Genomic DNA, 24,752 nt, shown 5'->3' with positions numbered 1-24,752 from the left:
ATACTGGGGTGCGCATAATGGTATATACATACCACACTGTATGATGGTTAGTGGGAAAACAGATGAATCCAGGGATGAAACAACAATTTATATTCACCAGAAACAGCTACCATCTCATTGTGAACATAAATAATGGCACAAACACCAAAAGCATACAGCTATATATATTTGAACATGCAGCTAAATGCACATTTACAATGCAGTTACTTCATGACATCTCATGAACAGTTTCAACAGTTGATACAGATTTAATCCACATATTTAATCCACATTGTATCTATTTATTTAAATGATACTGATGCTTAGGAAACATGCATTGCTTTATTATTCTTATTCCATTACTTCCTACTTTATTATGTAATATACACAAATCTAAGTTAATCATGTTTCCACCCATACACCTACAGGTAATAGAACATCATTTTGTGGATTGACATGATGGGATGATTGACTCTCAATAGGCAATGTGTGGTGGATGTCATCACATCCACCACACTTTACAGACTTAGTCTTTACGAACGGTCTGATAAATGCAATAGGTAGGGCGTAAAGGTGTGTGTTGTGTGTCTAGGACGGCAGGGTGAGATAGTTTTGTCAATGGGAAACAGGTGAAGATAGAGGGTGATGATTTCAGCACTTCTTCAGGACAAGCCAAAAACCCGGGGTGAGTCCTCTCCTGGGCTCACCCAGCAGATGAACCGAAGTGTCGAGCTGCACCCACCTATTTCAACCGCAGGCCAAAAGCATGCTGGGTATCTGGGTAGCTTAAGAACTGATCTGTGTTGAAGAGACGCATGCAGAGTCAAAGGAGGAAGCAACAGTAGGGTTATGGGAATGGAACACACTAATAGTGTTGTCTACTGTAACCTACTCTAGGACTCTAAAAAGTCTATATCAAAATGGTGGTTTTACCGTGAGCATCAAAGAACTCCTCTTCTGAGCTGTCCTCGGAGTCTCGTGCTATGCTCTGCATCCTCCATTCAGAGAGGCTGTGGCGTGATGGGCTCGCTGAAACAGAGGGGAACAAACAGTACCGCTGTTATTTTTTATTTTCTTTCAATTTTACCCCCTTTTCGTGGTATCCAATTGTTAGTAGTTACTATCTTGTCTCATCGCTACAACTCCCGTACGGGCTCGGGAGAGACGAAGGTTGAAAGTCATGCGTCCTCCGAAACACAACCCAACCAAGCCGCACTGCTTCTTAACACAGCGCGCATCCAACCCGGAAGCCAGCCGCACCAATGTGTTAGAGGGAACACCGTGCGTGCACCTGACGACCTTGGTTAGCGTGCACTGCGCCCGGCCCGCCACAGGAGTCGCTTGTGCGCGATGAGACAAGGAGATCCCTACCGGCCAAGCCCTCCCTAACCCGGGCGACGCTAAGCCAATTGTGCGTCGCTCCATGGACCTCCCGGTCGCGGCCGGCTGCGACAGAGTCTCTGGTGGCACAGCTAGCGCTGCGATGCAGTGCCCTAGACCGCTGCGCCACCCAGGAGGCCCACCGTTGTTATTTTAAGACCCAACTGCATCATATTCCCACTGACGTGCACACACACACACACTCTCTGTTATACTTGACTTAATCACAGATCAATTGCTCAGTGGTCAGGAGGGGGCGTGAAGAGTGGAGTCCAACATAACACACACACACTGACAGTCAATTAGCACACAGAAATATCTCTTTGAAATCCTGGCTGGCCCATGCTGGATGCTCATGGGCTAGGGAGCGCAGCTGTGCCTGTCAGCCCAGAGAGGGGAGCAGCAGAGGTGGAGCGGAGGGTCAGTGTGAAGAGAGTCAGCCTCCTCTAGCCTGTGATGTCAATACTGCTGCTATAAATAGCCCAGGAGAGTGCAGTAGAGGGGGATAATAGTATTAATGGGGGAAAAATGTCTATACAGTTACATATTGGGAAATTATCTTTGACGATATATCATAACTTATTGACAAAAACGCAATATTATTTTTGCGCTAGCTGGCTGTACCTGCACCAAAACTTGTTTTCTCATGGCTCTCTCTTGTACTTCTGCAGCAGACACATAGTGAACAATCTGTTTGGAACATTGAGTCGCAATAAAATCACAGTATCAAATAGGAATATATATTGTGCCGGCCCCGAAGTATCGTGATAATATCGCATCGTGAGGTCCCTGGCAATTCCCGGCCCTAGGTAATAAGGGGTGAAATGAGGCTGACTGGCAGAGAGAGAGGTTCCAGGTGGCAGGCAGGATTCTGACTGGTGCTTAAAAGGTGGGGATGGGGGTTGTACTGTCTGTAGGACAGGGGTTTGTCCTTAGACTGTATATTGAACAGGCAGGTACGCAAAATCTGGATAAAGCAGGGACAGTAGTTGTGTAGATACAGCACCTAGATACATACTCAATAACACATGATGTCTGTACACCACCTGCTTGTTAAACAGTCCAATATCTCCACAGATGATTGGGCTCAAACATCTCACCTCCTCTCTTGGATGAGCGGGAGGATCTGGAGGAGGTGGACCACTGCTTGGTGAGCCCTGCTCGTTTTGTTTGGAGAGTGTCTCCCCCACCCCCTGCACTGACCACCTCAGTTTCTAAGGAGCTAATGGTATCTTTGGCCTCCTGGTTCTTGTCTGGGGATGAAGCAGCACCATTGGCCTCGGTGGCCTCCTCTGCCTGGCTGAACTGGGCCATCTTCTGGGCCAGGGCCAGCTGGGTCTCAAGCTCCAGCTGTCTGATGTCCTCAATGGTCAGGCCGTACCACTCATCCTGCCAGCACCAGGCCTGCCGGTGGGCCCGCACCATCACCTTCCTCAGCCCTGAGGAAGGGGAGGGGAGATTGTTTTAGACAGACAGCACTGGAAAACATCAGTGCATCCCACCTGGCAACCCCCTCCAAGATATTGACACTATTTCAGCTGAAGCTTGCTAGCTAAACTAGTCAGCAGCAGCATGCCTGTAGTATGGAAACACTACTTCTCTTGGACCAAGCAGTCATATAGCCAGCACCGGGGAAGGGATATATTAAGGTATTGTTCATAGTACTCTTTCAACGCCTAATCGCATCTCATACGCACCTACATCATGGATGAAGCGCTCGATCTTGGACTGCATGCCCCAGTAGCGGAACTCCACCTTGCACAGTTTGTAAGCACACATGATGGGCGTCTTCCCCGGGTTGTTGTTGTACTCCTCGATCCAGTCCTCCTGCAGCGGGCCTCTCTTGGTCTTGTCTGACCTGTAGATCCGAGGGTCCTCCTCTTGCATGTACTCATGTGGGGGGATGGGATCTTTGACAATGTCGATGGGGTCTGCAAGAGAGTCTGATGTGAACAAGTGCTAAAAATAACATGTACATATGAGCAGGTGGGTTGTTGGGGTGTCCACATTTTCCTACATAACATAGCCAGTCGTTTATGGCTGTTGGTCGAAACAAAATTGTTTAACATCCAAGTTATTTTGACACGTTAATTAAATCTAGGACACTTAATAGTACACACTGGATTTGGTATTTCTAGGACAAACATTTTCTCTTTTCGGTCCACAACTGACGATCAACCAGGGTAAAAATGTAATTCATGACATCTCAGGAACACTGGCAATGAATTGTGTAAATTGGGTCACTGCATGCCCTCAAACCATGAGCATCTGAGCAGCGTGACAGCCTCTCTGTTGCCGCCAACAACAACAGGAAAACAGCTGCAGTGGTAGCAAACGGCCACCAGTGGGCCTCTACTCTACTAGCTGCTGTGTGAGCCCAGGAGCTTCCCTCTAACCCTTGTGGGGGTCATGCGTCAGGAAGCCCTCAATAATAATCATGACTATTTAAAACAAGACCAATTACATAGGTCTGTCATTTTGCAAGCTGTCCATTGTGAGGAAAAATCTTCATCATCTAACATTGCTGTCAATTTGGACACTATGGTCTGAGGCTATAGTGTCCTTCTAATCTCCCACTATTTGTCCCAGACTGGCACCACAGGTTCTTACCCAGAGTCCTTAGCCTCTTCTCGACTGGGGACATGTTGAAGACGTCTGGCTGGTTCCCTGTGTCTGGCTTGTAGTACGTCTCAATGTCAATGGAGAACTTCTCAACAAAGGGACATGTGTACCTGGAGGAGAGAGGAGAGCAAGCTTATAGGTCACAGTAATAAATAACCACAATATGTTGACCTGGACACACTATATACTCACAGGGAAATGACTGGTGGAAACATCTTGATGTCTCTGTTATTGAGTGGGTTCTTTGTTAAATGATGGGCAGGCCCAAAATATGCCTACATGGCAAGAGTTAGCTACTGCTGGTCTTTGTCTCTGTCTGTCACTCTCAATCTTTCTCACCCGCACTCTCTCTCTGTGTTTCTGTCTCCAGGCGAGGTGTAGAGGTGCTAGCCCTGCCCATCTCTCAGTCGTCTGCAGCAGAGCTGTCACTGCTTTGATAAATGTGTCAGCAGATGGCTCCAGTCTATCAATACCTTGACAGTGTTTTCAAGGGGAGCTTCTCATTTCAGCAGCCTCACACCTGCGGCTCTGCCCAGGCCCCAGACAGACAGACACTAAGACTGGGGGGGTCATCAACTCTTATTGACAGGCTGGCTAGCAGAGCTGCTGACCTGAAGACTGTCCATGTCTTGGTTGGCACGCTCAGCAGTGTTCTGACAACTGCTCTGGAAGATTTGCTTGGCTCTTTATTTGGCTCTTAGTAACAGTATTTTCCTGAAGGGACAGATTGGATAAACAATCACTCCATTATGGATAAGGTTTGACGTTGAGTATACGCTTAAGGGAAACCGTCTCATCATACTGTACTGAAGGGGTTGCCGTCTCAACATGTTAAGCTTTTCCTGTGGAAGTGGGGAGGCTCCCTGACTGTATAGGGGTATAAGGGTAGTACTTATCTGTGTGGGGTGTAAGGGTGGTATGCCTGTGTGCGTGGGGGTGTAAGGGTGGTACTCCTGTAGGTGGCAGTAGTCTCACACCTTGTGCGGGTGTAGGGGTAGGCGTTCCAGGACTCCTCCTCCACCCGGAGCGCTGCCTTGGGCAGGATGGAGCGGAACCAGCTGGGGATGTGCATGCCGATGTGGTAAACCTTGTGGGTGTACTGGCCGATTCCCCCTGGGCCGTCATCGTACGGCTTGTTCTCCAGGATCTCTACTCCGCTGCCCTCGCCACAGGTCTCATCCCGGCTCTTTTTCTGTTCAGATCAGAATAGATTTTCAGTGAGGGGTTAGGTGAGGAAGCATAGGTCAAAAGGTCAAATGAGGACTGAAATCAGGTTAAACGAGGGAGGTCAGGAGAAGCACACTGCTGGAAAGACAACAACGAGTCAAGTGTGGCATCCCCCTAAACCCAAAACAATTCATCTGCTACAAATGTTGTTTTTATGAATCTAAAAAACACAGATGATGTGTTCATTTAGCTTCAACAGAATCGGTGAATCACCAAGACATGATGTTGCTTGAGTACCGGATTTCATTAGACTCGAGGCTGTTTCTAGTAGGTCTAGAAAGCACCAGGTCTGTTATTTCACTTGTTACATAGGCGACACACAAAAGGTTTTCTGCCATAAAACTAATGCTTGAACAAACTCTACCCTGCTGGTAAAGTTCCAGACAGCTGACAGTTGTAAACACACCATGACATGACTCATGTGTGGACAATAACCATTGCATCCAGGTATGACCTACACTGCTTAGTCAGCAGAGTTGGCCAGCCAGCTCAGTGAAAAATACCTTTCCCATATTTACATTCCAGGTACACCACAGAAAGGGGGGAGAGTGGGGGGCTGAAAGGAGACGTCATAGGGGACTAAATGGTTGGATGACTTTACTTTTCAAACATAACGCAGTGAGATCCACCAGGGAGAGGCTTCATGATGTAAACATGAGGGAAACAGGAGTGCTAAAGGTACACTAGGTAACAGAGTCCAAGTGCTGAGGACACTGAACTTGAGGAGCAAAGGGCAAGGACTACAGTACAACATTTCCAGAGAGTCTGAGTTAATAATAGAGTCAACATGTAAATATAATGCCTGAGCCACTTCTATTCTCCACTTTGAAACTCTGATACATGTATTTGACTAATTACATACAGCATTACCGGCATGGAGAAGGAGAGCAGGATAGTGAAGGAGAGCAGGATAGTGAAGGAGAGCAGGATAGTGAAGGAGAGCAGGGTAGTGAAGGAGCGCAGGGTAGTGAAGGAGCGCAGGGTAGTGAAGGAGCGCAGGCAGTAAATCAGTGGTATGGTGGGGAGATGAGATGGTGAGTGAGGTGTCCAGCCCTCAAGCCCTCATTACCTCTGACAGGTCGTTCATTAGCCACCCACCCTGCTCTCAACAGCCAGACACAGCTCCACAGACACAGCTCCACAGACACAGCTCCACAGACACAGCTCCACAGACACAGCTCCACAGACACAGCTCCACAGACACAGCTCCACAGACACCGCACCACAGACACCGCACCACAGACACCGCACCACAGACACCGCACCACAGACACTGACTTAATAACTGCTCTTTCCATGACATAGACTAACCAGGTGAATCCAGGTGAAAGCTATGATCCTTTATTGATGTCACTTATTAAATCCACTTCAAATCAGTGTAGATGAAGGGGAGGAGATAGATTAATTTTAAGCTTTGGAGACAATTTAGACATAGATTATGTACAGTGGGGAGAACAAGTATTTGATACACTGCCGATTTTGCAGGTTTTCCTACTTACAAAGCATGTAGAGGTCTGTAATTTTTATCATAGGTACACTTCAACTGTGAGAGACGGAATCTAAAAAAAAAAATCCAGAAAATCACATTGTATGATTTTTAAGTAATTCATTTGCATTTTATTGCATGACATAAGTATTTGATACATCAGAAAAGCAGAACTTAATATTTGGTACAGAAACCTTTGTTTGCAATTACAGAGATCATACGTTTCCTGTAGTTCTTGACCAGGTTTGCACACACTGCAGCGTGGATTTTGGCCCACTCCTCCATACAGACCTTCTCCAGATCCTTCAGGTTTCGGGGCTGTCGCTGGGCAAAACGGATTGCAACTCAATTTTCTATTGGGTTCAGGTCTGGAGACTGGCTAGGTGACTCCAGGACCTTGAGATGCTTCTTACGGAGCCACTCCTTAGTTGCCCTGGCTGTGTGTTTCGGGTCGTTGTCATGCTGGAAGACCCAGCCACGACCCATCTTCAAAGCTCTTACTGTGGGAAGGAGGTTGTTGGCCAAGATCTTGCGATACATGGTCCCATCCATCCTCCCTCAATACAATGCAGTCGTCCTGTCCCCAAAGAATTATGTTTCCACTTCCATGCTTCACGGTTGGGATGGTGTTCTTGGGGTTGTACTCATCCTCCTTCTTCCGCCAAACACGACGAGTGGAGTTTAGACCAAAAAGCTCTATTTTTGTCTCATCAGACCACATGACCTTCTCTCATTCCTTCCAGATGGTCATTGGCAAACTTCAGACGGGCCTGGACATGCGCTGGCTTGAGCAGGGGGACCTTGCGTGCACTGCAGGATTTTAATCCATGACGGCGTAGTGTGTTACTAATGGTTTTCTTTGAGACTGTGGTTCCAGCTCTCTTCAGGTCATTGACCAGGTCCTGCCGTATAGTTCTGGGCTGATCCCTCACCTTCCTCATGATTATTGATGCCCCACGAGGTGAGATTTTGCATGGAGCCCCAAACCGAGGGTGATTGACCGTCATCTTGAACTTCTTCCATTTTCTAATAATTGCGCCAACAGTTGTTGCCTTCTCACCAAGCTGCTTGCCTATTGTCCTCCCAGCCTTGTGCGGGTCTACAATTGTATCCCTGAAGTCCTTACACAGCTCTCTGGTCTTGGCCATTGTGGAGAGGTTGGAGTCTATTTGATTGAGTGTGTGGACAGGTGTCTTTTATACAGGTAACGAGTTCAAACAGGTGCAGTTAATACAGGTAATGAGTGGAGAACAGGAGGGCTTCTTAAAGAAAAACTAACAGGTCTGTGAGAGCCGGAATTCTTACTGGTTGGTTGGTGATCAAATACTTATGTCATGCAATAAAATGCAAATTAATTACTTAAAATCATACGTGATTTTCTGGATTTTTGTTTTAGATTCCGTCTCCCACAGTTGACACCTATGACACCTATGATAACAATTACAGACTTCTACATGCTTTGTAAGTAGGAAAACCTGCAAAATCGGCAGTGTATCAAATACTTGTTCTCCCCACAGTATGTGTGCCATTCAGAGGTTGACTGGGCAAGACAAAAGATTGAGGTGCCTTTGAACAGGGTTTACATGGGTATCAAGACTGGCCCACCACCCAAAGGACATCCAGCCAACTGAGGTAAGCATTGGAGTCAACATCCCCGTGGAATGCAACTCAATATTAGGAAGGTGTTCATAATGTTTTGTACACTCAGTGTACACACACACACACACACACACACACACACAGAGAGAAGCTCAAAAACACTCCGCAAAGCATACAGTATAGGCCAATGTACGCACAGCTGCACACACACACGCCCACAGCCAGACGCTTACACAAACGGACATACTGTAGTGTGTATACACCCACACACACATGCAAGGCACTTCATTAGCCTGCTGACAGGTGCCTGTGGCCTGTGAGCCTGTGTGCCACTGGCCAGTATCAATCCTGCTCTTCTGCTAGAGGTTGGCTCTTGGTGCTCTGCATCTCACAAGAAACCATCAGGAAGATAAAAAATCTGTCAGGTAGCCTAACGGTTAAGAGCGCTGGGCCAGTAACCGAAAGGTCTCTGGTTCGAAGCCGAATAGGTGAAAAATCTGTCGTTGTGCCCTTGAGTAAGGCACCTAACCCTAATTGCTCCTGTAAGTTGCTCTGGATAAGAGTGTCTGCTAAATGACTAAAATTGAAATATAAAAAGGAACCCATTAACCAGAAACAGGTTGAATCAACATGGGTTCTACATCATTTCAACTAAAACGTTCAATATGATTGTGTTGAATCAACATGGAAGACTGATTGGACTTGCAAAACATCATCAACGTAAGGGAATTGTCTTTTTTTTCACCCAACCTTTTACCTTAATCCAATGACATGGTGAATCTTTTAGTTGATTTGACGTAGAATTCACATTAGTTGACAGTTCAACCAAATGTAAAAACTTGACGTTGAACAGACGTCAGTGCCCAGTGGGAATAGGCCTAATGTTCTGGTTGGATCTGTGTGTCAGCCATAAAGGGTCTCAAACAAAACTGAAACAAAGCAAAGGGAAGAGGAAGGGAATGCAGGCAGGGGTAATTCATTGCTATTTCAATGTCTTTCCTCATGGTTTTGACAGGCTTCCAGGAGTTAAACCCAAACAGAAAGAGTAAGTAACGAATAATTACATTCAGGAAGGAAGGAAGCTACATTATATGAAGCTATTCATGAAGGACTAAGTATAGAGGACAGTCTGTCATTAAACTATCTGTTGGTGCGGAGTGATTTGTGCTTTTTGAGGTAAGTATCGGTATTTTTTATATATATTTTTTTACATTAAATGCACTTTGCATTACGTGGGTTGAATGCTGTAACAACACAGAATAAAACTATTTTAAAAAGTCCCTGATGGTAGTGACTGCCCATGACTGGTTATCACTTCTTAACCATCAGTTATTCATGTTACTGAAGGCCTACCTTGATAAAATATTGTATTTGTTGCATTTGATAACTTTATTATTTAATTCCAAGTCATCATCTCCATAGAGCTGCTGCCTATGCTGTCTGACAGAAATCACTATTTTAGTAGTTCTTCAAAGTAAATAAAGCCTACTATTTTGACTGCTGAATACCAATACCTTGCAAAGCAACTGCTCTCTACGTATCTACTGCTCTCTTGATCGCGCATTCTTCTGCGTCTTATGTAGCAGGCGTAAAATAAACATAGGCCGGACATGTAGCCGCGGATTATGGATTATGGATTATGGTCAGAGTAGGTAATGATCACGTTTTCTGTGCTAAACTATGTAGAACATTGGCCTGTTGGAAACTACAGCTCCCTACTACATCGCACAGTTCGGGCATGATCGGATTTATCTCTACAGAAACTGCAGCCCAGCGTGCACATTGAGCTCACGAAAGAAAAATGTATATTGGAATTCAAATATTTAACCGACATCAGTCAATTAGTTGTTTAAAAAATGAAAAATAACCGAAATGCTGGTTAAACCGCTCAGCTCTGCTTTCTGTTCAGCTTCCTCACAACTACCTGGCTGGCTGTATTGACTGGAGGGCAGCATTATATCCTGGTACATGCCATATGGTATCAAATCAGGGAGCCATATTTCCTGTTGAGAAGGTTCTCCCTTTTCTGAAAGAGCAATATGATGGGTTGTGATTAAACGCGGGAGGGGGGAGGAAGAGAGCGAGAGAGAGTGCCGACTTAATTTCACTTACAGCATTTGTGATATCTTTGTAAATTTAAGTCGCAATAATGAATTCACAATTAACTATCAATTAAGGAGGCAGCGTGATTAGGTATGAAGATAAATGAGAGATGGCGGTGTGGAACATGGAGTCAGGAGGAGTCTGGCCGGCTGGAGTGACAATACTCATACAGTACAGAGAAGAGTTTAAATTGTACTGAGAGGCCCAGGCAGGCTTGAGCCACTATGCTTACACTGGGGATGAGTCAGGGACCAGCATGCTGCCTGGGGTTGCCCTAGCAACATAAACTAATGAAGACAGGGTATCCACACTCTCCCCAAAATATTTTACTCTCAGTTTCTTCCCTCTTCTCTCCCCCTCATCCCCCCATTCTCCCCACTGTTTCTTCCCTCTTCTCATCCCCTGTTTTCCCCCCATTCTCCCCACAGTTTCTTCCCTCTTCTCATCCCGTTTTCCCCCCATTCTCCCCACTGTTTCTTCCCTCTTCTCTCCCTCTCATCCCCTGTTTTCCCCCCATTCTCCCCACTGTTTATTCCCTCTTCTCTCCCTCTCATCCCCTGTTTTCCCCCCATTCTCCCCACTGTTTCTTCTCTCTCACGCCGTACTCTCTCTCGAACAAAATCTGACTGCCGGCACGCTGCTGATGTCATGGTTACCATGGTCACGGAAACTTCACACCAGCGAGAGAGCGAGGCAGCACAGAGAAGGCTGAGGTCAGGGGGACACGTAACTATGGGTCTCTGATCCAACCAGACAATTTCACGCCATCCCTCCTCCATCCCTTTCCTGCCTGCCTCAGATTGTTAACAACCCATCCATGTGGCTTACCTCTCTGTTCACTTTGCTGAGGTTTACAATGTGCTTACGGCACTGGCCCAGAATCAATGGCTCTGGAGCTCAACCCCATTTGTTAGAAATGACTGATCAGCCTGACTTCCTGCTAGTGTCAAAGCCCTTCCTCTGATAAAGTCCAATTAAAACATGTCTAGTACAAGTCCACACACCTGGATCATGTAGAGCTGGGCGATGCGGTACTCGTCCACGCTCATTGGCATTGGGATCCGATACTCCTTGATCAGCATGGTGAGTCTGGGGTGGGGGGAGAGGGGTCAGAAGGAGGGGGAGGGACAGAGGGAGGGGAGGGGGGCTGGAGGTGGGAGGGACTGGGGGGCTTCTATGTGTGGCTCGTCAATTCACTGCTGGCGTCCTCATCGGTGGTGCCTGTGGACGAAAGGAGAGACATAATGGTAACATAGGTGAACAGTTAACAGCAACTGATGATATTGTCCTGTGTGGCTCAGTTGGTAGAGCATGGCGCTTGCAACACCAGGGGTGTGGGTTCAATTCCCACGGGAGACTAGTACGGAAAAGTATGAAAACGTATGCACTCACTACTGTCAGTCGCCCTGGATAAGAGTGTCTGCTACATTACTCAAATGTAAAGTCAACAGATTCTAGGTGGTAGTTGGTCATAGAGTGGGTAAAGTTAGCCAGCAGTGGGTCTTGAAAAACAGACCTCTTAAAACACACAAAGAAAAATAGGAACTTTCTCAAAGCAGATTCCACGGAATGAATCCACAAATAACAAAACCATTCCGCATGCCTCAAGGCTACAACAGTGCGGCTGCAAAGAACAAAAGTTCAAAATCCTAACCAAAAATACCTGTATTCAAAAACAGTTCTTCGCTTTAGGCAGTGAAATCCCTCTATTTTCACAACTAAGGACATAAAATGTCATTCTCAACTGGCTCACACCCAGATAGACAGAAATTGATGACAGGAAAGATGGAGTCTCCGGGGGTATTCGCCCAGTATGGAGCGGTGTTGTTCGCCCAGATCCACAGCTCCTTTCTGAGGGAGATTATAAACTCCACTCCATCCAACAGTGGTCTTCCTGCACGTCTCAGAACCCAGGAAGGGCCCACAACCCTAGGCTCAGTTCTTATATACCCCAGTCCAGAGCCAGCGGGCGGGGGCACGCACCTGACCGCCACACAGGACCAGAGTGTGGAGAACAGCCAAACCTCTAAACACCTCAGCACCACATGCCAAGAGCCAGCCTCTCTCCCAGACCTGTTGCTCGATCACATAGGGGGCTCATTCAGCATAAGAGGGATTACACCCGCTGGAAGTGGGGGGCATTGCATCATTTCCTCAGAGCCCCTTATGCATGTATGCTGCTTAACAGTCATTACTATGTGGAATGATGCATATCATAATGTTATTTATTAACAATGTGGCCAGAGACAGAGTGTACTGTATCTAGCTGGACCCTTAGGGCAGAACAACACCTGATGACTACACAGAAACACAACACTGAGCTCTGGTCAAATCACAGTTCCTCAGAACAACACCTGATGACTACACAGAAGCACAACACTGAGCTCTGGTCAAATCACAGTTCCTCAGAACAACACCTGATGACTACAAAGAAACACAACACTGAGCTCTGGTCAAAACACAGTTCCTCATTCCAGGTCCTCACTGGCCTCATGTGTCAATAATCCAACTGAATTGTAACTAAATTGTCTATATAATACAATCACCGATCTGTATTATCATACCATTATCATGTATTATCATACCCTCCAGTTAGTCTCCAGGATCTGTATTCACTGCCTTAGATTGTTTCCACTGATCCAATCCCTATTCTCCTGAAGCCTAACCTTGGGAGAGCAGAGCACAGAGCAGAGTGCAGGCCTGACGCTGGCAGCCCATGGTCATCCACGAGTGATTACCCCAGCTTTGCATAACCATAGCAATCCCCCCAATAGCAGCAACTGTGGTCCTCTCTGGCTCTCAGCCATTCCATCTAATCATGCTAATATTCCCACTGCGTCACTCATCCACTGAACAAAGGCTGGCTTTGAGAGAGGCTCCTAGTGACGCCGCCTGCCACGCTCAGGTCCTCGACCTGTCGAGAGCTCCCCCCCCACTTAACCCGTTAAAGGTGAGTGACGCACCACTAGAATACAGAGGACACGGAGGGGACCCATCCAGGTCGACATAAACACTTCTACATCAACACTTAACAGTGATTGAGAGGCAGGCAACACTGGCTAACAGTGTGGGAGGGCTGTGCAGTTTTAAATCTCTTCCTCCTCCGCTATCTCTTTCTATTCTCCACACAACGGCCTGCTCTAGATGGGACGACACATCCACAAAAGCAGAGCGGAACATCGTGCTCCGCTTAAAATAACCACTCTCCTGGGAAACACTGGAGATAAAAGTAGGCTAGAGAGGGCTACAGAGGAGGCAGGGGCACAGGAGGGAGCCCAGGGGGGTGCAGAAGGACATGCCCACGTTGTTTGGAGAAGAGATAACATTACTGTAGATAGAGAATCTAATACAGACCACCACTCATCATGCTGACACGCCTGAAGCTGAACAGGTCATTTCAATGTAAAAGGACCCATGAGCACCAACATGTGAAGTCCATAGGAGCATGTCAAATCTGGTGTCAAATAAAAGCTAAGAGTATCTATATTTTTGATGATAAGGCATATATACGTTTTTCACCATTTTCTATCCTTAATGTCAAGGACTAAGCAAAGGCTTTGATTTCTGGTCAAATGGATCAAAAAGGAATCTTAGAAAACATCTAGCCTTGATTTCAACATCCACCAAAGTCACTTTTTGGCACGTTCCACCCCGGCTTTAATTTCAAGGTCCACAAATGTAGAGTTTTGGTCCAGCCTGGACCAGAGTTTGGCTCAATACAGAAATGATTTGAGAATGCCTCAAATTCCATTTAAATTCTTGAATTTGAATTGAAAGAGTAAACAGGATACAGAATTGCAATTTAAATTTGAATTAAATCAAATATAATTTAATTCAGTGAAATTTAATTACAATGCCTCTATTTTATATTACGAGTAGTCTACACAAATATACACATTGCACATAAAACATAAATGTTGATAAATACATGCATATAAAATATTGTTGAAACAATCAACTTAAACTGAATGATCAAAGAAAACAGAACTGCAAGTGAATATTTGAAGTTATTATATTTCATTAATCAGTTGCATTTTGTTCAATATGGGAGGGATACTACATTTCCCAGAATGCATTTGTTTAACCCTCAAGTTGACCCTGTGGCCTTCAAAAAGAAGCCAAACAAAGAAAAGGGTTGGCGGAAATATAATTGGCTATTGAGGTTTAAAAGAACATTGTGTCCAGAGAAAAGCAATATATTCTTTGGTAACTGGAAGTGTGACAGATTCTGTCAGATTCAATAAAACTCTCATGTTCTATGACTGAATGGAATTTACTTTGAATTACACAGAATTCAATTCTAATTAGTGTCACTCAAATTCTACATCCTGTGGGGTGTGGCCAATTTAATTCAAACTCATGAGTTGAATGGGAGTCAATTCCAAAATTGAGCCAAACCCTGGTCCGGACTGTGCTTGATTTGGCCCATACATAGACGTCCATGATTGGTTCAGATTTGTCCTGGTCCGAACCGGACCTAATCTGAACCAATCATAGATGTCTGTTTCACAAGTAGAGTACAGTACTTCAGTAGAGTAGAGCACAGTACAGTAAAAAAAAGTTGAGCAGATTATAGTTCAGTATAGTACACTAAAGTAGAGCACAGTAGAGTAAAAAAAAAGTTGAGTAGAACATAGTCCAGTACAGTCATGTACAGTAGAATAGAGTACACAGTAGAGCACACTAGTTGCATACACTATAATGTACTGTATTGTACTGAACCAGACTCTACTGTACTGAACTCTACTGCTGTGCTGTATTATACTGTACTCAGAGTTCTACCATGCTGTACTTTGATGTTCTGACTACCCAAATATGTTCTTGTTTGGGGGTGGAGCTCATTAAAATAATAACCTGTGTGTAGAATACCAAAACATGCAAAAGAGGAGTATTCAGACCCCTTGACTTTTTCCACATTTTGTTAGGTTATAGTCTTGTTGTAATTTTTTTAAATTGAACCTTTGTTTAACTAGGCAAGTCAGTTAAAAACAAATTATTATTTACAACAACGGCCTAGGAACAGTAGGTTAACTGCCTTGTTCAGGGGCAGAACGACAGATTCTTACCTTGTCAGCTCAGGGATTCAATCTAACAACCTTTCGGTTACTGACCCAATGCTCTAACCACTAGGCTACCTAATCAATCTACAAACAATGCAAAGCAAAACCTTTTTTTAAACTTTTTTTTTGTGCTAATTTATCAAATAAATAAAAACGTAAATATTACATTTCCGTAAGTATTCAGACCCTTTACTCAGTACTTTGTTGGGTTTGACACTACAAGCGTTGCACAGCTTTATTTATTTATTTTTACATTTTACCTTCTTTTCTCCCCAATTTCGTGGTATCCAATTGTTGTTAGTAATTACTATCTTGTCCCATCGCTACAACTCCCGTACGGGCTCGGAAGAGACGAAGGTCGAAAGCCATGCGTCCTCCGAAACAACCCAACCAAGCCGCACTGCTTCTAAACACAGCGTGCCTCCAACCCGGAAGCCAGCCGCACCAATGTGTCGGAGGAAAGACCGTGCACCTGGCTACCTTGGTTAGCACGCACTGCGCCCGCCCTGCCACAAGAGTCGCTGGTGCGCGATGAGACAAGGATATCCCTACCGGCCAAACCCTCCCTAACCCGGACGACGCTAGGCCAATTGTGCGTCGCCCCACGGACCTCCCAGTCGCGGCCGGCTGCGACAGAGCCTGGAGTCTCTGATGGCACAGCTAGCGCTGCGATGCAGTGCCCAAGACCACTGCGCCACCTGGGAGGCCTCTGCACAGCTTTATTTGGGGAGTTTCTCCCATTCTTCTCTGCAGTTCCTCTAAAGCTCTGTCAGGTTGAATGGGGAGTGTTGCTGCACAGCTATTTTCAGGTCTCTAAAATAGCTAAAAACCTGTTTTTGCCTTGCCATTATGGGGTATTGTGCGTAGATTACCTGGTTCCTCTCTAGGTTTCTTCCTAGGTTTTGGCCTTTCTAGGAAGTTTTTCCTAGCCACTGTGCTTCTACACCTGCATTGCTTGCTGTTTGGGGTTTTAGGCTGGGTTTCTGTACAGCACTTTGAGATATCAGCTGATGTAAGAAGGGCTATATAAATACATTTGATTGCTGAGGAAATTGTTTTATTTAATCCATTTTAGAATAAGGCTGTAACATAACAAAATATGTTCAACGGGTCAGAATACTTCCCGAAGGCACTGTATACCTTTGTGTACCTATATAGGATACATCACCATGAAGATAATGACATTCATATACATAATTATACATTTTTGTGTAGTACAGATCAGGAACCTATGATGAAATTCTGTTACCACAATTCTGGGTGTCAATCCACTTCACTTACGGTAGATCAAAACCAAAATATATTTTCTCCAAGTCAGGGTGACATGTCATAGCCGAAACCCTATTCTTTCTGCAGACATCTTTTAATCTTAATTCAGAGCAGATATTTAACAGTTATTTGGAAAATGTGGTCACATAACAGAATTTAGGTCAAATCCCCCTCAGTTTAACAAACTTTGCATCTGCACAGTTCTTCTTCCAAAACTTTAAAATTAAAGTTATTTGTTGGGCATTAAGTTTTAAAGTGAAAAATCTCAGCGCTCATAAAAACAAAAAGTCTCAGCGCAATTCTGTTACTGTGGAATTGCCCAACACTACCTTTCAATCACCCTTTAGCCTGGTTCCACTATGCCAAAACACATGATCTAATCCCTGCAGCTTTGTAATATTGAGCATTGATGAGGAAACAAAAATTGTGAAATAAATTTTCATAACTCCATGCTCTAGTGCTCTTATAGTCAAACTCATAATGATGAAATGGTCCATTGCGACCAATGTCGGTCAACACAGCAGCAGCAGGACTGATTCAATTCAGGCACAAGCCAGGATAATGATTGGGGTTGTGAGAGCCATTTTTTAAGAGATTTAATTAAATAGCCTATAGCAAGGGAGGGTACATACTCGTAAAAAAAAAAAAAAATCAGGGTAGCTCATTGAGACCAGGTCTAATTTTCAAATGGGGCAAATTCAACACAAACATTCCAATAATTAAAAAAAAAAACTACAGGTTACAATTTCTAAAAACTAAAATTTCAAAACAATACATTTTGATATTTAATCAAAACAAATGTATTCTCATTTAACAAATTCAAATTAGACTCTAAATTGCCCTAGGGGCACCAGGGAATCAAGACGCAGGAAGTTCTGCAGGTTATTCCACAAATTGGGGTCATCAAAACTGAAGGCGGACTTGCAGTCCAGACCCAAGGAACCTCAAGAGTTGAACAGGTTTGGTAACTCATGTTTTCATACTTCAACAACAAAGTTAGGTAAGTCAGAAGCTTGTGTAGTAGAACTTTGTAAACAAAAATTGAATAGTTTAGTGATCTATGGGACTTTAATGAGGACCAGCCAACCTTTTGATACAGGATGCAGTGATGCTTATTAAAACTGTCCCCTGTGATAAAGCAAAGGGCACTACGGTAGACGGCATCCAAAGTTTTCAGAGTCGTGGCTGCTGTATTCTGGTAAATGATGTCACCATAGTCAAGAACCGGCAGGAAGGTTGACTGTACAATCTGCTTCCTGCTGTTTAGAGGCAGAATAAGGCAGACACTGTTTAGATGTTATCTAGGGGAAGTGGAACAGGGGGAAATCTACACAGAGGAGAGTGTGTGAAAGATTAGGCTGCGTTTTAAACTCAAAGTAGACAGCCCTCGGCTCTAAACCCTCAGCCCTTGAATAACGTTTTACATAGTCACATCCGAGTGTACGTTAAATGTCCCTTGCCCAAGCTAGGGAGAGTGATGATCGCTGAGGCAACATCCTTGCAGGTGACCTTAAAAACAACCAACCTAAAGCTATTAATGTAATGTTACCTAGTATGCTAACATTTCTAGCTAGCACTCATGTCGGGTAGATAGCTACAGTTACCCATAGCTGGCTAGCTAGTTTTATAGTTTGGTAATTTATTCAAATTTATTCCAATGAATCTAGCAATGTTTTATAGTCTCATCGCTATGAGACTAAGCCAATGTCCAACACTAAAATCAATATATATATATATTGTTTTTAGCACGCTAGCTTCATACTTTTTCTGACATGCCGAAAATGCAGCCTTTTTTATAAAATGTGACACTTCGCGGCCACCAGAGTTCGACATGTGACTACAGTTTGCATTGAATTGTGGGTCATATTAACCCCGCAAGTGACCAAAGTTGTTCACTCGCTCCCTCCAGCTAAATTGAGGGTTGAGGGGGCAACGTTAGTAAATTGGACCTCCACTTAAGACGGCAATCAAACTGCATCCGGTTTCGATTGGGATTCACCTAAGGGAAAGTGGTTGGGCAAGGGCTGAGGGGGTAAAAATAACGTGTTTGGGCTGCAGCCTAAGTATTTGAGTCACCACCCAAATGGACAAATTTAGGCCTACTTCTCTAGTGCTATTTGATGAAACACACCCTCTCACACCCACAGATGCTAATGCAGTCTTGAATACTGTAACACGCACACTGACAGAAACATACAGTATTCTGCCATGCTCAAAAACACACTGCTGACTGTTCAGCAGTCAAGACAGAGGAGAGGAAGGCCCCTGTGTCCTTGTCCCTACAGACCTCTGCAGTCAGAAAAAGTGAGTGAGTGATAAGGTATGAGAGAAAGAGAGATGGATAGAGAGATTCCGACACACCGGTGCACTGTCACGGCATGGCTCTGTCCAGGGGGACCTGATGGGAGCCTGTGGCGCAGCAATGATGATGCTGCAGAAAGGGATTGTGCTGACGCATTCAAATATAGCCCAGCCCGCCTCACTGTCTGCCACACAGCCATCAACATACAAGACTCATGAGCCTCTCGCTTCACCACTCAGAGATGGGGGAGAGGGAAGCCTCTCCTTCTCTATCATAGTTACCCTTCTGCTCCCTTCCCATCTCCTCCCTCTGTCAATGTCTCTTTCAATAATCTATTTAATGCGCTCTCTCAGTCTCTACCCAACTTTCAGAGCCTCCTGCAAAAGACACACTCACAAACTAACACACCAGTAAGGTCAAACTCCTCTAAAACCTTTCTGTGCATTAAACAGACAGGACAGAGAGAGAGACTGGAGTAGGACTGTTGTGGTGACCGTATTACCGTCACACCAGCGGTCATGAGTCATGAAGACAGTCAAATTCCACGTTACTTTTTAGTCACAGTAATTAGGCTTCTCCAAGCTCTGATGCTGCTGATGGTCATTAGTAGCCTACCAAACTTGCTAACTGCCTGGTACTCAAGCACTCTATTGTCCCTCTAATCACTCTGACATCAAAGCAAATGTAATCAAAAATCTAATCAAACACTTCCTGAGAGCCCATGAGCTCATGTTGTGCAACATTTCTACAGGCTATGCAATTGTGTGAGAAAACAGAGTGATGTCCTCTATTACAAAGAGGATCCATCAGTTAGGCCTACTATATTTATTTCTCAACTTTCCTAATATTAAGCACATTGCTTATCTTAACAAGAGTATAGTCTACCTGGATGGCATGAAAATGAACCACAGGAAAAGCATCCTCCATTCGCTATTTAAGTGCAGAGATGAGATGTATTTTTTCCCCTGCCCTTATTTCGGGACAGGTGCATGATAATGGTCCATCCTAAATAAATACACATTTCATACATATATTATTTAGTATATGTAAAGACTAGATTAAATCAAGAATAGTCTGATGGGTGACAATATTAGCCTATCACTTGTGAATTATACATTATCACTTGTGAATGATGCCCAGCTTAATGCAAGAAACAATGCCTTTTGTTTGTGACTCTTTGTAATCATAGTCGCACACCTCATGTAGCCTAGCTAAATAGGCCTATATGTTTGATAAAAGGTTTGTATCACAACTAAAGTGGCCAAATAACTTCTTAAAATGAAGCACATTCATCTGCTTTACAACGAGTGTAGAGCCTAACTGGCATACTGAGCGTGAACTTCAAGTTTGGAAAAGATAGTTTTCACCGTAAAATAATTACATGTAAAATCGCATTTGTGGTCACTTTTGATAATGCTGTTTTCCCACTAATGGAACATTCACGCTTAAAGTCTACTGCCTTGTGAGCATTGCTACGCTTATTATGTGAAGAAATAGCATAGTTTACCAACATTTAAAAGCTAAACGTTTGGAGCTGTTGCATCAGCCTCGTTGCTTTTCAACTTTTTTTATGCTAGTGGTTGTACTAATTTGGGATCTATCGCATTCCACAACTGTCTCAGACTATGTTTGGAATATTTATTTCTTGCACAGAATAGGTCAACGTTTGTACTATGGGGGATAGTAGATTGGCATAGGTTAGTGCTTTTGCTGTTCGTTAGGCCTACTCATCTATTTGGCTGATGAAAAGTAAATGTGGACAGTTGTTCCAATATCTCCAATATGCACTTGTAGCCTGTGAGAAAGACCCAATCACTTGATGGAGAGCTGTGTGAGTGAGATGAGAGGTGCCGCCGGGAAATTTGAGGCATTATCAAGTGCTTCTCAAAATGTGAATGACAGACTGATGAAGTGTGTACAGCCGGCACAACAAAACCAAAGCAGAGCTCATGCCTTTCAAGCGACTTTTTCCAAATCATCAGAGTTGCATCGCGCAGCCTTACAATGTATTAAAAATCTAAACATATAGCCAAACGTTTGTAGAACAACTAAAGTTACATAAATAACTCTAAATTAAGCATATAGGAATACCTATTTCTCTGTTAACCGCTTAACACAGGATAGCCGCATGTGCTCACTCCCTCAAATTGTTTGGAGAAAATATCCTTTCTATTTTATTCAGCTTTGTTCAAATTGTATTCTTCATTACTATCAAAAAATATAAAATAATGCCACGGAATTCTAACCAAATCTTCTCTGCTAAATGAACTAGTGTAGCCCACAGCCATATGGTTTAGCCAGATCAGGACCTAACAGAAGGACAACTCATGGTATGCTATTCTGTTATGAAATAGACTACATTTTCTTCATATCACGTTTCCTTAGACCTCTCTAAAATAAATAATGGATTTATTGTGAAGGTGTAGGCTATGTTACATGGTTTAATACTTTTAAAAATGTAGATGTTCCAAAAGGTCTGCGTCAGTGGCTTGTAGGCTGTGTGGAAGCCAGGAGATGCTAAATGTGTTTGTTAATTAAAGGTCAAATACCTTGACAAGATTTGGTGACCGCCACAGCTCTAGTCTGGTGCACTGATGGTTGACACAGGTACTTAAGGGAAATGGAGAGCAGCATCCCAGCAAACCTTCCCATCAAACAGGTAATTACTTCAATTACTCTTCATAGTCTTTTTTCCTCCATCTTTTCTACTGAACAGTGTAAATCAGCCCTGTTCCTCAACCGAACACCATACTCTTTCTAATAATGGCTTAGCAGTTTTCCCAGATTGAGTGAAGCAAGTTTCCTGCAAGATGTTACACATAAAATGCCATAACAGAAAACAACCGGTAATCTTTCAACAACTAGAATCAATTGACAATTATACAGATGCCGGTCACTCATGTACCACCAGCAACCTTCACATAGACCGCTTGCACCACGCTTTGCCTAGAAAAAAGACAGTGTGCATGTATGAGAGGGGGCTAAGTCTAAAAATAGAAGGGACACAATAATCCAAGCATATGCAAGCGAGCAGAGCGCTTGACGCTGTACATTCATACACTCAGCAAAAAATTCAACAGCGCTTTTTCAGGACCCTGTCTTTCAAAGATAATTCGTAAAAATACAAATAACTTCACAGATCTTTATTGTAAAGGGTGTAAACACTGTTTCCCATGCTTGTTCAATGAACCATTAACAAGTAATGAACATGCACCTGTGGAACAGTCATTAAGACACTAACAGCTTACAGATGACAGGCAATTAAGGTCACAGTTATGAATACATAGGACACTAAAGAGGCCTTTCTACTGACTCTGAAAAACCAAAAGAAAGATGCCCAGGGTCACTTCTCATCTGTGTGAACGTGCCTTAGGCATGCTGCAAGGAGGCATGACGACTGCAGATGTGGCCAGGGCAATAAATTGCAATGTCTGTACTGTGAGATGCCTAAGACGGTGCCACAGGGAGACAGGATGGACAGCTGATTGTACTCGCAGTGGCAGACCACGTGTAACAACATCTGCACAGGCAACAACAACTGCCGAAGTTACACCAGGAACGCACAATCCCTCCATCAGTTTTCAGACTGTCTGCAATAGGCTGAGAGAGTCTGGACTGAGGGCTTGTAGGCCTGTTGTAAGGCAGGTTCTCACCAGACATCACCGGCAACAACGTTGCCTATGGGCACAAACCCACTGTCGCTGGACCAGACAGGACTGGCAAAAAATTCGACCCCCTTGGTAGTGACGCAATAGCAGCACACAGCGACCCCACAGCACTTATCTGGTGGGCTGAGGATTCTCTACTAAAACTAGTCTACTGAACCAATGTGGATGGGTGTTATCTGAAGGGTTTCTCAGGGGTTTATTAATAAAGTTATTTGAATTTTATTGAATTGAATAGCGGTGGCCAGCAGCAAGGGAGTAAGATCTGGTGTAACATATTGATGTGTGCTGCACCCAGATCTCTCCCTGCTAACTTGAAAATCCTCCATATGATTGCTTGAGCACAAGTTTGTGCCCTCACTTGCTCCCCTCTCAGGTGGCACACTGACCTCTGCCTTGTGGATGGTGTTGCTGTAAGTCTTGCTAACCAAGACAGATTATGAGCAGGACATCAAACAACCCTCCTCAAAACTCCTGACACTCTACTGACACAGCATCTCTTTTCCCCTGACATGACTGTGAAAATCGTGGACGATACTGCTGACTGTGAACACACCTTTCATAATTTTAGACATGGAAGAGCACAGGCTGCGTTTGCAATGAGACCAATTCCTCCATATCCGCCACTTGCCTGAGGAACCAGGTACCTAGGGAGGTCATTCAAAACTAGGGCTGTTACGGTGACCTTATTACCACCACACAGGAGTTATAACCACAGTCAAATACCACTTGATAGGTACTCAGCGCTCTATTGTCCCTCTAAATCACTCTGACATCAATGCAAATGCAATCGAAAATCAAATCAAAACACTTCATGACAGCCCTGGCATTCAGAGGATGAGCAGAATAGGATCACCTGTTGCTCATAGCTGGATGATGCATGGAATGAAATAAGTGTTCCTATAAGCCCATGTTGAACGGCATTTTTATAGGCTATGCAATTGTGTGAGAAAACAAGAGTTTTGATGGCCTCTATTAAAAAGAGGATCCCATCAGATTTCTATAGGCTAGGTTTAACTCAACTTTCCTAATATTAAGCATATCGCTTCGCTCTATAACCGGAGTAGCCTACTCAGCTGGAATGAAAATAAACCGTTGGAAAAGCGCCCTTCATTCGCTATTCAAGTGCATACGGATGACGTCATTTTTTTTACCCTGCCCCTGTTCCGACAGGTGCATGATAACTGCCCATTATAAATCCAAACTAATTTGACACATATTATTTAGTATATGTAAAGACAAGATTAAATTGAGAACAGTCTGATGGGTGAGAATATCATCACTTGTGAATGATGCCCAGCATGGGGAAGAAACAGTGCATGCATTTTTTTTTTTTAATCACAGATGCTTGCATCATGTAGCCTAACCAAGGTAAGGTTTGTGTAAAAACGGCTAGCTGGAGCCGTCTGACTACTGAGCTCTCATCTGCTAGTGACTTAAGAGGTCTGACCCCACTAGAAACGGTCTGGTAAGAACCAGACAGATGTGACCATATCCAAGCAGGGCAGGAGACTGCAGACCTGCAAAAGAGGCAGCTAACTTAAGGTCTAGTATGGCAGAGGGCTCGAAGCCTGGTGGGATAGGGAGCTGCATACCTGATAAGCCAGGGGGCCGCGAACAGAGCAAGCAAAGCAAACGCAGGGCCTAGCTTGGTAGGATACCTAGAGACTGACAGAGCAGCAAACAAAGATGTTACTACTGCAAGGGACTGTGGACAGAATGGTGGAGGACTGGGGCCTTAGTACTAATGCAGTAGGCCAGGGATGTCAGCCAGAACAGTGTGAGCCTGCAACTAGGGCCAGAGACTGAGGGCCGGGTAAGGCCAGAAACCGAGAGCTGGGGAAGCAGGCTCGTGCAGGATAGACTGAACCTTCCAGGAAGGCAGGGAACTCTAGAACTACCAAGGGGGCAGGATAGGCTAAACCTACTTAAGGGGAAGGACACTCAAAACCTTGACACTTCACATCTACCAGGTAGGCAGGAAACAAACTGACTCAGGCCGGGAGGGCCTAGAGTACGCCCTCCTGAGCTCTTCCTGCTCATGACGCAGGTCCTTGTAT

At 44.4% G+C, this 24,752-nt stretch overlaps 1 protein-coding gene and 1 non-coding gene across 10 annotated transcripts in view; one reads left to right on the top strand and one right to left on the bottom strand.

Annotated features, from left to right (window-relative positions):
• LOC139410950 (membrane-associated phosphatidylinositol transfer protein 2-like) overlaps window positions 1-24,752 on the bottom strand; it is a 90,610-nt gene that overhangs the window by 24,363 nt on the left and 41,495 nt on the right. For 4 of the 9 annotated variants that reach the window (XM_071156653.1, XM_071156652.1, XM_071156648.1 and 1 more), the window contains exons 2-7: window positions 11,401-11,617; window positions 4,959-5,173; window positions 3,970-4,091; window positions 3,057-3,290; window positions 2,460-2,798; window positions 913-1,008 (exon numbers count right to left, since the gene is read on the bottom strand). In XM_071156653.1, the coding sequence (XP_071012754.1) occupies window positions 913-1,008; window positions 2,460-2,798; window positions 3,057-3,290; window positions 3,970-4,091; window positions 4,959-5,173; window positions 11,401-11,478 (1,084 nt within the window). In that variant the 5' untranslated portion in view covers window positions 11,479-11,617. Of the gene's footprint in view, window positions 1-912; window positions 1,009-2,459; window positions 2,799-3,056; window positions 3,291-3,969; window positions 4,092-4,173; window positions 4,323-4,958; window positions 5,174-11,400; window positions 11,618-24,752 lie in introns of those variants that run through there. The other 5 variants (XM_071156647.1, XM_071156649.1, XM_071156654.1 and 2 more) reach the window with 3 other exon arrangements.
• trnaa-ugc (transfer RNA alanine (anticodon UGC)) lies at window positions 11,682-11,755 on the top strand. Its single transcript has one exon. It is a non-coding gene; the product is annotated as a tRNA-Ala (tRNA).

The sequence above is a fragment of the Oncorhynchus clarkii genome, chromosome 6, assembly GCF_045791955.1.
Source record: "Oncorhynchus clarkii lewisi isolate Uvic-CL-2024 chromosome 6, UVic_Ocla_1.0, whole genome shotgun sequence".
NCBI lineage: Eukaryota > Metazoa > Chordata > Actinopteri > Salmoniformes > Salmonidae > Oncorhynchus > Oncorhynchus clarkii.
The sequence above is the reverse complement of the archived record's forward strand: the minus strand, read 5'-3'. Positions and strand labels throughout refer to the sequence as shown.